Consider the following 15962-nt stretch of genomic DNA (forward strand, 5'->3'; position numbering starts at 1 on the left):
ACAAGAATGTAAACATTTGTTAAAACACATTGAATTATACCCTTAAAATAGGTGCATTTTATTGTACGTATTTTCACCTCGACAAAACTGATTTAAAGGAAGAAGTATGTGGCAACTAGAAATAGAAGTGGAGAGTTTTAATTTAAAGTATTTTTTAATGAGAGGAATGACATATTTGTGTGCTAACGGGAATGATCCAACAGAGGGAAAAGGTTGATGATGCATATGAGATGGAGGATGGATGATGTCTTTGAGCTGGCAGGAGGAAGGGCTGTAACGTACAGTGCGAAGGGTTGGCCTCTGATAGGAGCATCTCTCAAGAGAGGAGAGAGGAGGCAGAGCACATGTTTACAGACTCTGGTAGGTTGTACACACCGCAGGGAAGGGCAGACTAGTGGAGTTTCTCTTCTGTTTGTTTCTATTTACTCAGTGAAATAGAAAGCAAGGATGGGGGAAGAGGTGTTGGAAGTTTGGAAGAAGTGGTACAACCGGCATCACGTGAGCTTGAGAGTAAAGGGACTAGAAGGAGGTAGTATAATTGCTGGGCCGCCCTGAGAACTCTCCCAGGATTGGTAGCCATGCATATAAAATTAGACCAGTGCTTGGACTGAACATTTGTGTCCCCGAAAATTCATGTGTTAAAACCTAATCCCCGGTGTGAGGGTGTTTGGAGGTGGGGACTTGGGGACATGATTGCGTCATGAAGGTTCTGTGCTCATGAATGGGATTAGTGCTTTTATAGAAAGAGACCCCAAGAGCTCCCTCGCCCCTTCTGCCATGAGGATGCAGCTGGAAGATGGTCGTCTATGAACCAAGAAGCAGGTCCTCACTAGAATCTGACTGGACTGACACCCTGATCTCAGACTTCCAGCCTCCAGAACTGTGAGAAATTCCCATTGTTGATAAGCCACCCAGTCTATGGTATTCGGTTATGGTAGGCTGAAACGGCTAAGACAACCAGTCAGCACACTTTGTGTTTTCCTCTAGTCTTGTACTTGCAAGTATAGAGCAGGTGAAGAGTTGTCAGGCTCAGGGCCAAGCAAATCAGGAGAGGGACAGGGAGTTGAGAGGGTATGCAAAAGGATTTGAAGGAGGGCCCACTGGATTTCACTGTGTAGGCAGGGAGTGAACGCATGAGGCGTCAAGCACAGCTAAAATGCAGTAGGATCAACGGACTGTAGACCGAGGCGAGGGTGGAGACTGTCGGTGTTGGGTGGGGATGGAGTGAGCTGGAGAGTAGGAGGCTTCACACTGAGATTACCGGGTGTTGCCCTTACTGGTCGTGAAAAGATGCAGAGTGTGGGAATGGAGCGAGTGGTTGAGGCAGCAGGGAAGACAGGACAAGGCAATGGGAGGATCTTCTGCATGGAGTTTGAAATCACCAAGAATTAAAACAGAAGGGGTGAAGAGAGTGAGTGACAGGGAACTAAGAGCTAAAACGGAAAGAATGAGGAGTAGTGTGGGGTCAGGCAGTGACTACAAGAAAAAACGCTAATGGATGCTCTTGTTGGATGACATGAGATTCAGAGCTAGGGGTGGAGAAGGGGCCCTCGGGACAGGGAATTACGAGTGAAAAGGCTCGAAGCCTCTCAAGGGGCTGCACAACAACTAGCCTGGACCCCTCAAAAATATCAGTGTCATGAAAGACAAAAACCATGGGAGATTCCCCTGTGTGAAAGCAGACTAAAGTGACAATCAAGGAAATGCGTGATACGTGACTGGATCCCAGACTGGAGAAAAAAGCCCCAAACAGCTTAAAGACATTGTTGGGACAATTGAGGAATTTTCAATATTGGCTGTATTTTAGATAATATACTTTGAATCAATGTTAAATTTCCTGAATATAAAGTGAATTTCCTGAATATGAATTTCCTGAATATTTCTTAGGAAATATATGCTACAGGATTTAGGGGGAAAGTGACACAGGGTCCGCACTTTTAAAGGATTCGGCTCTCACCCGGTCAGTCTCTCTCTCTTCATAGTACATGTGTGTATTTCTCCCTACATATATATAAAGAGAACAAACGTGGCAAAATGTTAACACACAACAAATACATAGGTGAAGGGTATATGAGTTTTCATTAGATTATTTTTGCAACTCTACTGTATGTTTGGAATTTTTCAAATACAAAGTTGAGGAAATGTTTTAAATTTGCATTCTTCATATAGTCAAGCATTTGACACCTTCATAATGATTTCTTCTATTGATTTATGTATAGAAATATTTGAAATAGCCTAAATGTCTAAAATTAGGCAGACTCGTGAAATATAGTAAGTTCAGAGACGGCCTGGACTAGTGCCCACACATCCCCAGTGACTTGTGTATTTCCTGGCATATGGTAGATGCTCATTAAATATTTCTTTCTTTTTCCTTGGTTTTTATTGAGATCTAACTTATATCCAGAAATTTCATACAATAAAGTATACACATCTTAAGTGCACAGCTTGATTAATTTTTATGTGTGTGTGTATACTCCCATGGTACCAGCACTCATTTCAAGATATAGAAGAACATTTCCGCACCCCAGAAGGGGCCCCTTTCTCTCTCCTAGTTAATAGCACTCCTCCCCACCAAAGGGTGACCGTTATTCTGACTCTATCACAATACACTAGTTTTGCCTCTTTGTGAACTTTATTTAAATGAACTCATACAGTGTGTATTCTTTTATGTCAGGCTTTTCCCCTTAATATTGTTGTTGCATGTAGCAATAGTTTGTTGTTTTTAAGTGGCTTTGTAATATTTCATTATATGAATATTTCACTATACCACAATTTAAAAATCCATTCAACTGTTGGTGGACATTCGGGTTGCTTCCTGTTTGTGAACAAAGTGGCTGTGAAGATTCCTGTGCATGTCTTTTGTGGACAAATGCATTCTTTTCTACTGGATATTCACCCAGAGTAGAATTTCTGGGTCACAGGATATACATATTTTTAGCATTGGTAGATACTACAAAATAGTTTGTAACACCATTGTTCTAAATTACATTCTCATTAGGAATATATGTGTTTTCGTTGGTTCATATCCTTGTTAACACGATATTATCAATCCTTTCCATTTTAGCCATTCTGGTGAGGGTGTAGTGCTATTCCATTGTAGTTTCAACATGAAACATTTATTAAACGTGTAAATGAAAATGATAGGCTATAGAATGGAGTATTAGCTATAAACAAGTGTGTTTTCAAAGAAGATTTAATGTTCTGGGGATGTGCTTATGATACGTTAAAGATAAAAAATAATACATAAACTCTGTATATAGTACACTTTTGTCTTTATTTTAGTCTGTATAGATTAATAAAGAGGACTAGAAGAAACTCAGCAAGATACTAATAATTGATTCCAGGTGATGAGATTAGTTTTTCACATTTATCAGTAATCATGAGATGTTCTTCAATGAGCAAATATCAATTTTAAAAGCAGAAAAAAAAACCAAAGAATAATTTCAAGGATAGTCTCCGCCTGGGGAAATGAAACTTCCCATGTCCAAAAAATAAACTGCACTTCTCTGGGCCTGTGTTGTCCCCTGTAAAACAGGCCTGTCATGACCACAGAAGAGTGCTTGTCACCAAGTAAGTACTCAATAAAGGATAGCTTTTGAAAACATAACACTCCCAGGACTTCGGGGGAGGTGGTACCCTCAGGGGAGAGCTAGGGATCAGAGCAGGAAAATGAAAGCAGCTGTCAGGGAAGAGGTTGGGGCCGTATGGCAGTTTTCTGCTGGATCTTGAGTCCCAGAAGGCAGACGGAAAGGGTTTTGGGAATAGGGGGAGAGTGTGTGGTAGGAAACAGGAACAAAAGGTGGATATCCTAGGGCCACATGGGGATGACGGTGAGCATACTGAGAGGGGACATGCTTGTCTGGGCCTTCTTGTGGTCTCACGGCTGATGGCGGTGGTGAACAAGTGCCAGGGCCTGTAGGCAGGAGAGGGGTCTGGGACAATGGAGGTGAGCAGAGGGACAATATTACAGTAGTCTCCCCTTATCCTTGGTTTTGCTTCGCATAGGTTTTACCCACTGTAAACCATGGTCCAACAAATATTAAATGGAAAATTCCAGAAAGAAACAATTCCTAAGTTTTAAATTGCACGCGTTCTGAGTAGTGTAATGAAATCTCACGCCCTCCCGCTCTGTCCCGTCGGGATGTGACTCATCCCTTTGTCTGGCATGTCCACGATGCATACGGTACCTGCCCCTTAGTCACTTAGTAGCCTGCTCCATTATCAGATCGACTGTCACGGTATCACAGTGCTTATGTTCAAGTCACCCTTATTTTACTTAATAATGGCCCCAGAACACAAGAGTACTGATGCTGACAATTCGGATATACCAAAGAGAAGCAGTAAAATGCTCTCCTTAAGCGAAAAGCTGGAAGTTCTCACTTTATAAGAAAAAAAATTGTAAGCTAAGGTTGCTAAGATCTATGGCAACTTTTATCACAGTATATTGTTATAATTGTTCTATTTTATTATTAGTTAGTGCTGTTAATCTCGTACTGTGCCTAATTTATAAACTTTATCATAGGTATGTATGTACAGGAAAAAACACAGTATACATAGGGTTCGGTATTATCTGCACTTTCAGGCGTCCACTGGGGTCCTGGAACACGTCCCTCTTGGATAAGGGGCGACCACTGCACTCAGTGCACAGTTCTTTTAGAATCCTGAAATATAAGTTATCTGGGTCTGGCAACTTGAACCCAAAGTAGCTGGGCACCTTATTCCTGTCTCCATCATCTCGCTTGGTTTCCAATTCCATTTGAACTATACTTATTTCCATCTTTCCACTGTTTTCCCCTGTATTCTTTGTACTTAAGTGCTCTGTTTTCGGTCATCTGCAAAAATTAAGGCAACTGCTCTAAGCCACAAGTGTTCAGATTTAATTCGGCCAATGTGAGAGGCCCAGCCATCAATATTAAAAAGTAAAAAATTACACAATTAAAGCTCCCTAGGTGATTCTAACACACAGCCAGGGTTGACAACCAGTGTGTGCCCCTGCTTTGTTCTTTTTGCTTTGAATACAGCAAACATGTTCATTATTTTCTGTCAACTCCAGCTCATTCCAGGCCTTTGCAACATTATTCTCAGAAGTGTTTGACACTTCCTGCTTTCATCCTTGATTTATATATCCAAACTTTCATCTACTGCTCATGCCTTTTGAAATTCTCAAATGGGAGAGCTGACTTGTAGCCACAATGGTCTCTTTAGATGTCGTTTCCTTCTTCATCAAGATAATTTGTGACCAGAGATTTATTTTTGACAGATGTGAACACAGAATCTTCATATTTTTTTCTCATCTTTTTGTAAGCTAATTTCATAGTTTGGAGTATATGTTGACATCTAGCACTCCCTTCTATGTGTCATTAGGGATGCTTTTGAGTGGAAGTAGGAAAAAAACTCCAATAAGTGTATTAGTTTGCCTATCAAGAAGTCTAGAGCATCGGGGATTCACATTGGGCAAAGTCCCCAGCTCTGTGAAGTCCTCAGGAGCGAGGTTTTTCTCTTTCTACTCTTCAACTTTAAGGTGCTGGCGTTGCCCTCAGGCTAGCTCCCCTCAGGGTCACAAGGTGGCTCTAGCAGGTTCACTCAACACATCCAGACAAAACAATGTGCAGAGGCAAAAAGAAAGTCTCTTCTGAGGTTTCCTTGGGAGTGAGAACTTTCCCTAGAAAGTCCACCTTTCACCGTCAGCAGGGTCCCCGCAAGTCTCATTTGCCGGGATGGTCCCATGCCCAATGCCAAACAACCACACCAAGGGGAATGGGCTTCCCCCTGGAGCGGGATAGGCCACACTTCCCTGAGCTGCACGGGGGAAGGGCGAACAGTCCCCTCCCCTCAGCCAGCAAGGAAGCCGGGAGCACACTGGAGAAGAAATCACCAGTGTCTGCCTTCGTTTTATCACCACAGAAACTAAGAGGACACAGTATTTTCTCTGCAGGTTCCCAACATTTCCACTAGGATCATTCTCTCTGGGTTAAAATTAATCCAAGAAGAGCAGTTTTCTTTTGTTACTTCTTGTTCACCTATGGCATTACTAGCAAGTCATAGATCCTTTTAGCAAATGACACCCAGCAAGGTCATTTTATCACTCTAATATCTTACCTCAGTGTCTTCCTGATGTAGATTCAGAAATCAACAGCCCGAATCTCAAGAAACAAACAGTATTATCCCATATGTTTGTCTCTTTTTTCCCACATTATTCAGATACTCCTCACCCACTTCACCTCTCAGGTCTGTCCAGTTCCACGTATGTGTGTCTTCTTGACATAGTGCTGTTTCCACCCTTATTAGACCTGTCTCTTTTGAACAATATGCACGTGTATTTCCTATCTTCGTTAACAAATCCCAGCTCAAATTTTGACAGTCAGTGTTACGTCCTTGTGTTCGTATGTCCAGTTGTTTACTGTCGGAGCTCTATGACCTGGTATCTATATCTGAAGCTATGTCTTATTGGTGAATTACTGGGTTTATTTTTCTTCTAATCCAAGGCTTATTTTTAAGATTTCCCCACTTCTTCTTGTTTTCCTTTTAAGAGTCTTTGAACACAGAATTATCCACGTCGTTTCTGACATTTTGTAAGCTATTTTTGAGTTTAGAGTACACGTTGCTCCCTAGCACTTAATTTCCAACATAAAGCCTTTTGACAAGTTTGCCAGTTTGTCAAATAAGTTTTTGGGGCAAATCAGTGCTCCAAATATTTGTTTTAAAATAATCCTTACAACCCTACAAAACAGGCATTCTTATTCTATATACGAAAAAACTGAAGCCCAAAAATGAAGTAACTTGTTCAAAGTCAGCCGGCTTGAAGGCAGGCCTGACTCCAAAGCCCTTCTCATGGTATTCTGAAAGCTGAGGACTGAGTGACAATATCAGTCAAAATGGACTGTTAACAGATTTTTAAAAATGCTTCTGAGTAGCACACAAATTAGCGGAACTCAGTTAAGTGATGCGCCCAGAGGAAAACACACTGAGATAAGGAAGGGGGACATGGGGGCGCCAGGCTCGAGAATGCTGGAAAAACGATCTGATCTGGCAGACAACTGAGAAGTGAATAGACCCCCCATCTCGTTATTAGACGGAACGTCTGCACAGTCTACAGGCAGCACCAACTGGAGCCTGAGACTCCCGCTCCGCTTACGGTCAGCCGCTGCTCCCCTCCAGCGTCTGTTCCCTCCTGTAAGTACAGCAGTTTCTCTCACGACACTGCAGACTTCTCTACACCAAAATGAGGCTCAAGAAATGTTTGTAGACAATAAAAATCAGACTGAATGTGTGATAACTATACCTTAAAACCAGTTAGATTCTCTGCCCAAAAAGACTCAAAAACAAATCACTTCCAGAGCCACTGTAAGAAGTGTGTGTGTGTGTGTGTTTACCTTACTCCTTTTTTATTGCTTGAATCACTGGAGAGATTGACATTTTCTTTTCCCAAGTGTTCATTAACCACAACTACATTAAATTTCTTGAAAGTTGTTATTTTGAAAAACAGGCAGAACATAAAGAATAATATTAAAGGACAAACATTTGACAGCATTGTCAAAGACCATAAAATAGTAAATGAAATCTGTTTTCATATTCTAGTACTGGTTTAAACGTTACTATCTAAGAACTAGATGTTTCTCACTTAATTTCGTTCCTGCACTCTTTTAGAAGACATCCTCCTCCCGCCCCCCCGTCTGTGAAAGAGCTTCATATATGGCACGGTCTTCTGAAGAAGGCACAGCAAGCGGACAGGACAGCAGGGATAAGCCAAGGGGAGCCACAGGCAACCACCCACTGCCCACATCCAAGAAGTCCACCCCACGAGGCCAGGGGAACTGCCTGGAGAACGGCCGTTTTGTTTTGACTGTAACTACAGCTTATATACTCTTCTCCCAAGCCTTCCTCCCACACCTAGTCACTCTGGCTGACAAGTGACTATATCACAAACTGGTAATGGAAAAAAAATGAAGACACGCCTGCGACAGTTACCAAAAAGGATGGTATGAAGGCACACTAAATTTTGGTTGTATCACTTCTCTTTGATTTTGGTAAAATATAGAAGAATAAAGGCTGGCACAGTGCTGATTTGACTGAAGAATGTAATAAAATAAATTGAAGGAAAAAAGAAAAAAGTAGTAGAGAGATAAAGAATAGGAAAATACACGAAAATTATGAATAGAAGTCATTTAAAAAAAGGAAAATATTCTACAACTGATGAAGAAAGTTTTAATTTCTTTTCACATTAAACATTGTTTACCACAATCAGCTAACAGAAATTACTATAACATTGGTCAAGATGACATAAAACTAAGGATAAATGTTTGTTATGAGAAAACCTCATTTAATGTGAATGACGATGTTAGATATTATTTTTCATGAGAGGATAAGATACAACTTATCTTGAAGAGAAAGCAAATAATTCAGATCAAGGAGACATGCTGAGGTTTCAATAAAGAAGAAAAGCTTTGCCTTGTCCAGAACACTTAACCAAGTCTAGGGTAATTTAGGTAAAAGAGGTCAGCGAGACAGCCCGCCCCGGGCAGGGTCACAGCTGGGACGCACTATTTACAGGGCTGGGGCTCCGCAGCGCAAGCCTGGGGAAGGAGCTGCGACTTCTGGCAGAGGGGCCTCCAACAGGAGCCGTGGATGCGGTGTCAGACTGTAACCACCAGGCAGTCCACGGAGCTGCTGTGAAGGGAGAGCTGACTATTTTCACGTATACATATTAAGGCATCTAAATTTTTGGTGTTTTCAGTATATAATTTTACTGCTTTTTATTCTTTTTTTCATTTTGCATAACAATGATATTAGGTATTAAATGACAATTCTTTCTCTACTAATGAACCAGTTTCTCCATTTTGCAAACTCTAAATTGAGGTCTTGTGAAAGGGAAATTTATAATGTGGGAACACACAGAAAAATAGACTGAAAACCAATAGAAAATATCTTTAACTATCATAAAAATTCAATCATAATTAACTGATAGTCTTTAACTTTGGAAAGACAGAAGAGTAATTAGAATTAAAATAGGTATTAAAAATAATTACCAGTAGTTTGCTTTACAAAATAAGAATAGAGCCATAAATGGCTTAATTGCCCAATTAAGTAACTACCAGAATCTTTTTTAGTCAACACTAACAGAATTCACATTTGAGCTAGTCAACAAAGCATATAAATATTTAACATCTCTTGAATATAACATTTTAGTGATAACAGAGACTACTAATTCTATCCATTGTTGTCACTGTGCACAAATTAACCAGGTTAAATATCAAAGATACATTGTGAATACTCCTGAAACTAACAATAGAATATGAATTAAACAAATTTTTAAAAGATTAAGAAATAAAAGTAAAAAACAATTTTAACACGGATGAGACAGTGCTTAAACAATTATCGACCTAATCAAGACCTTTAAAATTACTGCCGAAATGCACTACAATGTTTTCTTTAATTTTGTTTACAGAAAGAATCTATAAGTACAAGTTGCAGAAAGAAAATGTTTAGTGCTATTTACATTCATTTTAAAACTCTGGTCTATACAAATTTAATTCTGATCAGTATGAACAATATTTTCGTAGATCTACTGCATATAAAGCCTTTTCATCAAAGCATGAACAATGAATAAAACAACCTGATTACCTTGAAAGAATTTACATGTAATGTTTGTAAGGGTCATGGACGCTTATTTAAGTACAGAACATAATGTCAGCCTGCAACTTCATTTTTATAAAGGCTAAAGTTATTTATATGGAATATTATTCTCTATACTACTTGCCAATCTATATTTAAGTTCTATAGTTAGGTATTTCATAAGTTTTTTTATTAAATATATTCTACACATATTTGTAATTTCATCCAGGAAGAATTTCTTCCTAGTGAAAAAATATAAATCTTTTATATTTTTACAGGTTTAGATGAAACTAGCTCATGCTTTAGTGCTGTGCAAATTGTTTTTAGCATATCGATTTTTAAATTATTGGTACAAAACAAAAGAATGGCATCTTTAATCATGTATGCCTTCAAAAATCAGCTTTCGATTTTAATACAATTGCAAGCACTAATACCAAATGCAAACTACATAAAGAAACAAAATCAGTTACTATGGAGAATTTTTTAATTTTAAGAATTCATCTGAACCCTCTAATGAGTAAATGTGACACTGGCCACAGTTACTGATGAGCGGTAATCATGGAAAAATTCAACTTGCTGATATTCAAACATACACACTTGATCAGTAAATGAGGTTTTCTAACATTTCTGCACAACAATGAAGTCTATGAGTGACTGGAATTGACCCCTCCCACATTAAGGCTCGGAACGCACCCTCCTCGCTCGTTGTGCTGTGTGACAAGCACTCAGGTACTGCAGACGGAAGAGTGCGTGTGTTAAAGGAAAAACAACTCGTGTCATCAGCCCTCTGCTGAGTGTTTCAACAACAGGCACATTTTGTTTTCTCATTTGTTGCAGTGAAAATGGTCACACTCAGGTTAGTATTCTGTGCCAGTGCAGCCACCACGGCTGACTTTGGTAGAATTCACCCAACATTTTAGATTCTTTTCCATTTTTTCCTCTCCAGTTGGCCCAGTAATTAACTTCATTAATTGCTGAGTGTTTTCCAGTGTGGAATTGTATATATCATTATTTCTAGGTACCATAAATCATGTTATAAATTCTGCCGATGAAAAAATAATGTCAATCTTTTTTAGTGCAAACTGTATTTGGAACACTTTATCTGTTAGTTCTGGTGATGAAAATTTTTGTGGCAGCAAAATGGTTTCTGCTATGAAAGATAACTTGTTAATTCTTCCCCTGGAGATTGACTGCATTCAAAAACCAATATATTTTAAAACTGCTCAACATAACCAAAAATACTAGAAATAAAAATCATAGTGAAAAATGTTCTTGGTTCTTTTTCCTTTTATGAGCAAAGATGACAGTGTTCAAGTGGTAATTCCGTCCTATGGTCTACACGCAGACTCTTCCTAAAGGTTTCTGAAGCAATGCGGGGTCTCTTCTGTCCCCGCAGCATGACAGACAAAGACATCACAGCACACTCACAAACCGCATTTACAGGATGACGCAACAGTTACTCTCTCCAGTCTTTTCCCGGTTCCTCTGACCTAGGGAAAACGAAGAGAAGTCTCGTTTACAAAAATGCCCAAATTGGAGGTGTGGGGGAGAGGGGGGGCCTAAAAGAGGAACCCAAGCATAATAAGAAATGTTTTTTTTTAATGTTTGCATTTTTTAAATTAAAAAGCAATAATAAATGCTCTTTTAATTTTAGACTGTTTCCAAAATGTCTCATTATTTACTTAACAAGCTCTATTCATAAACTATGAAAACTTCCTTTCCCTCAGAAGGTCCAAGAAAAACGGAGCTGTTCTTGAACGCCTGTCTCTGTGGCTCAAGTGAGCGCTTTCCCAGCGCAGGGCTTACCTTGAGAGTTTGGCTCTGGCAACGTTTCTCTGGCCACCAAATGCATCACTGTTGTCTTGCCAAAAGGAAGTTTTAACGCTACGTGAAAAGGAGAAGACAATTCGTTACGTACACGTTAACCTATTGAAATCACTAACCAGAATTGAAAGCATTTAAGAAATTGATTGCTTTTTGTCTGACTTCCTCAAGAGAGCGAACTTCTTACCAGATGGAGCATCTCTTACAAAATGAAATTAGGTTAATATTATCAGAAACAATTTTTACAATTCAGAAATCATTCTTCCCAGTTATGGCCACTAGCTTGACATATTTTTTTTTTAAGGAAGGCAACAAGAGAAAATACATAATTGGTTAATATTGGAGATAATCTTTAGATAAGAAAAGAAAAGGAAGCAAAAAAAATTTTTTAAAAGAACACTTTTTCTGGATTAGGGAAAAGTTTAGATTAAGAGACATTTGTTTCTAATATGTCACCTAATAACTTTACTGCACCAAACAGGCTACTATAATGTAGAAGAAGGACAAACAATTTTAAATATTTATTCTCAACCTTGTATACTTCCATTAGGAAATAATTTCTTTAAAAGCTTACTTTAAAAGAATCACTATCTTGGCATTATTAATAATCACTGTTTTCTAATCAAGTTTTTCTCATTCATAAATAATACAAATTTTACTATGAAATATTTCAGATATAGAATATAACACACACCCATGTATTCATGAACCACTTAAGCAAACACAGACATCAAGTTTCACAGTGAATCGCTTTGCTACTCTGCATAAAATCAGAAGGAGCCGGTATATCGAACTTCCGGAGTTATCTCCATAGTCGTGGTTTTAGTTCCTTCTCTAATGACAAACTTAAGGCTTGAGACCACTACTCTGCAAGTCTGACCCTCCTGCTACCTGCTTTTAAATCTTGCTCTACAGGATGATGCTTAACACGTAGATTAAAAAAGATATCTTTAATATTAATAATATTTCATGTAATCAAGGTTAGTCAAGTTTGGGAAAGCTGTACTGAATTTAAAATGTACACATACCAAGCTGTGTATCACTCTCATACTAGCTTCTTGACTCTAGTAAGCCAGATCTGGGTTAAAAATTGCCTCTCTGCTACTTACCAACTGTGACATGGGTTGTGAGCGTGTTATCTCCCCCTCCCTGAGCCTTTGTGTCCCCCACCTAAGACTGGTTCTATCCCCTGCCCCTTAAGCTGCACTGATTAAATGAGATACGCCAAGGACAGTGCTTCGTGCAGGGCTTGGAACAAAGAGAGCACTCAGAGAATATACTATCACTGTGATCATCGTTACCCATCCTCACTTTGAGACAGCAAGGAAAACGGGTCTCAGAAAACAGGTAAGTGAACTGAGACGTCAGTTTAGAGAAATGTTGGGCAGGCTTGGAAAGCCACTGAGTGGCTTACTGTTTGAAGCTACAAATTTGATTGATGCGGACTATTATTTTTCTTTTCTATTTGAATTTTAACTAGCAACGGTAGATATTGTTACTAACAGCATCAAAGAAGGTGAAGGAAGAGGGATACAAGAACCTAAAATGCTTTCTCTTTCCATCACTGTGGATGCTTCTGCTGTCTACTATGACACTGTACAATATCCAGAACAGGTTCAGCCTCCACATAGAAATCACCCAGATTTCAATTCGGTAGTAGATTGGGAGATGGCGGATGGGGAGAAAGGGCATGCAGAAATCTGCATTTTTAAATAAGTATCCTAGGTGATTCTCATGCCTCCCCCTGAACCATATTTTGGGAAACACTGTTATGGAATGTACTGAAGATCAAACTTGTAGCTGATCTTCTTTATTCTCCAATTAGTAAGGCTGTTATCACAACTTTTCTTATAGTAGATTGCAATCTATGTAACTAAAGGTTATATATCAAAAAAGGGGATTCAGGACTATGTTTTAAGAAAACAGATAACAAAAAATTTAAACCTGAAACTTTTTGAACCACAAAATCTCAAGAGCGGCAGAGAATGCCCAGGTCTCCTGGTTTAACCATCCACATAATGACTGAACCCCACTCATGGCTGTATCCCCACTTCGTATTCACCCACAGCTTGAACGTGACCAATAACAAGGATCTTACTCTCTTCCCATGGTGGTCCATTCTTTCTTTAGGCAGCCTGGCATGTTCAAATATCCTGTCTTGTACTGAACAGAAATCTGTCTGCCTTTGATTTCCAGCTGTGGGTCCCAACTCTAATTCGCAGGGTTATACAGAGCAAGCCTCAAGCCACACAAAGCAAGCCTAAGCCTTCCATGCTAGCCGTTCAAATGTGAGGAGAGAGCTATGACCCTGTGTGCTGTCTCCTCTATGGTCCACATGCAAGGACACAGGAAGATGAAAAAGAAAAACTGTGACCAAAAAAATAAATAGCTGAATGTTATTCAACCTTTATCAAACACCCAGATATACTGATCAACTTGAAAGGCCTAAGTTAAACTCCTATGCTATCGTCTAAATCACTAAGGCCAGAGATGGTTCATTTCGTTTTTGAAAAGACTGACAGCAACACTGAATGACAATAACAACAAGTCAATCTGTTACTTAATCAAAAACACATTCCAAAAAAAAATACTGGTAAAAATTTATACTTTAATGGGAATGAATCAATAGGTTTGATTTTAACACAAATTTCATGATATTTAATATGAAGTTGGAATTTTGGGGCCACAACAGAAAGATAATTAGATTAAGCTGGAGGGAAAGGGCTCCCACAGATCAATACTCAAAGGGAAATGGAGTCTCAAAATTCATTCATGCAGTCAACAGATTAAATTCAGTGAACACTTATTGATCAACATTACAACAGCTTTTGAGAGTCACAGACAATCAAAAAGAGACTGAAACATGGCCCCATCTTAATGAATGTACAATAGAGCCAGGGAGCTAACAGTCAATTCTTATGTCAAGAGTGGGTCCACTTTAGTTAAAAAATTAAAAAGCTTTTTTAGCTATTTAAAAACCTACAAAAGACAAAAAAGCTGTATTTTAAATGGCAGATAATCTCTTAGTAGATAGCAGTACTTTCTGGACCAGTTATAACACTGCCTCATTGGTTATGCATGAAATTGTATCCTGAAATGCCCCACCTACTTGACATTGTCAGAGTAATCCTCCACTCCAGCCCGCATCACACAGTATTCGAATAGTGGACTTTATCTGTTTCTACTATGTAATACTTGAGCACCTGGATGGAAGAGATTCTGTCTTGTTCAAACTTCTTTCTCCAGTTGTTTAGCACAGTGTTGGCATATAACTAAATATACACTGAATGAATGAATGAAAATATTCCACGTTTAAGGAGAAACAGATTAAATATTTCATTGTTAGGTTTTGAGAAAAAAAGTCTGACTATATTTAAACAAAGATATATTAAAGCGCATCACTTCATTTGCCCACAAATTTCTAATTATTAGGATATATTTGAAATACATGTACTAAAAACAAAACCAGCCCTGCAGATGGTAGGAAACATGCCCCACAGGGGGCACTACCGAGCTTCATTTCTCCAATCATACGTAAAGAGCAGTGATGGCTAACAAGGGGTTTACTATGTGCCAGGCACTGCTTTGAACATATAAACTGATTTGACCCTCCCAACCTAGGAGGCAGGCACTACTGTTAGCCCATTTTACTGATGAGGAACCCGGGACACAAAGCACGTAAGTGACTTGCCCAAGGTTACACAGCAGTGAGTAGTGGAGCTAGGATGCAACTTGGACATTCTGGTTCTAAACTCTACTCTTTTGATCACTAACGTTACTGTCTCTCTAGCGTCACTCATTTATCTTCATTCTTGCATGACTAGCAATTATATCAGTTAGAGTCAAACTGAAAACATTCTTTCATTATTATACTTGAAAACCAATTACCATAACCTTTCTCTAGTTTGTGGGTCTGGGTTTAACTTAAAAATATCTAAATGGTATTATCCAGAAGTACAATAAAATTACATTTATAAAATAAAAGGTATGGATTCCTACCTCTCATGGGATAAAATTTATTTCACAAGGCAGTAAACACTTATCATAGTGCTAAAATTAAATTTAACAGAAAGTAAAATGTAAAGAAGTAGATGTATCAAAAAATAGGAAGAATTCATGTTGAGTTTGAAATTTTAATTTTTTAGTAAAATCAGATATTAGCATTTAAACCAACAAATGAATAATGCTGCCATAGAGACATTAAATCCCATTATCAAGGTGACTATTACCTCCTAATGTGACATTTCCATGCAGAAATCTTCCTTGATAAATAAGTCGTAGAATATTTGGACTGCTGACCTGCTCTTCTTCCCAGTCTGAAAAGAACCAGTGAACTTGTTAGGTATATTTCAACACAAAATTAAGATATTACTGCATTGTTCTAAAAATTCAGATGCAGGGGCCGGCCCCATGGCTGAGTGGTTAAGTTCGCACGCTCCGCTTCGGTGGCCCAGGGTTTCACCAGTTTGAATCCTGGGCGTGGACGTGGCACCGCTCATCAAGCCAAGCTGAGGTGGCGTCCCACA

At 38.9% G+C, this 15962-nt stretch overlaps 1 protein-coding gene across 1 annotated transcript in view; it reads right to left on the bottom strand.

Moving 5' to 3' along the window:
- Positions 1 to 8191: 8191 nt before the first annotated feature.
- Positions 8192 to 15962, bottom strand: part of UBL3 (ubiquitin like 3) — a 73905-nt gene continuing 66134 nt past the window's right edge. The window contains exons 3-5 of the mRNA XM_005601120.4: positions 15666 to 15752; positions 11419 to 11496; positions 8192 to 11102 (exon numbers count right to left, since the gene is read on the bottom strand). Of these exons, the coding sequence (XP_005601177.1) occupies positions 11050 to 11102; positions 11419 to 11496; positions 15666 to 15752 (218 nt within the window). The 3' untranslated portion in view covers positions 8192 to 11049. The remainder of the gene's footprint in view (positions 11103 to 11418; positions 11497 to 15665; positions 15753 to 15962) is intronic.

The sequence above is a fragment of the Equus caballus genome, chromosome 17, assembly GCF_041296265.1.
Source record: "Equus caballus isolate H_3958 breed thoroughbred chromosome 17, TB-T2T, whole genome shotgun sequence".
NCBI lineage: Eukaryota > Metazoa > Chordata > Mammalia > Perissodactyla > Equidae > Equus > Equus caballus.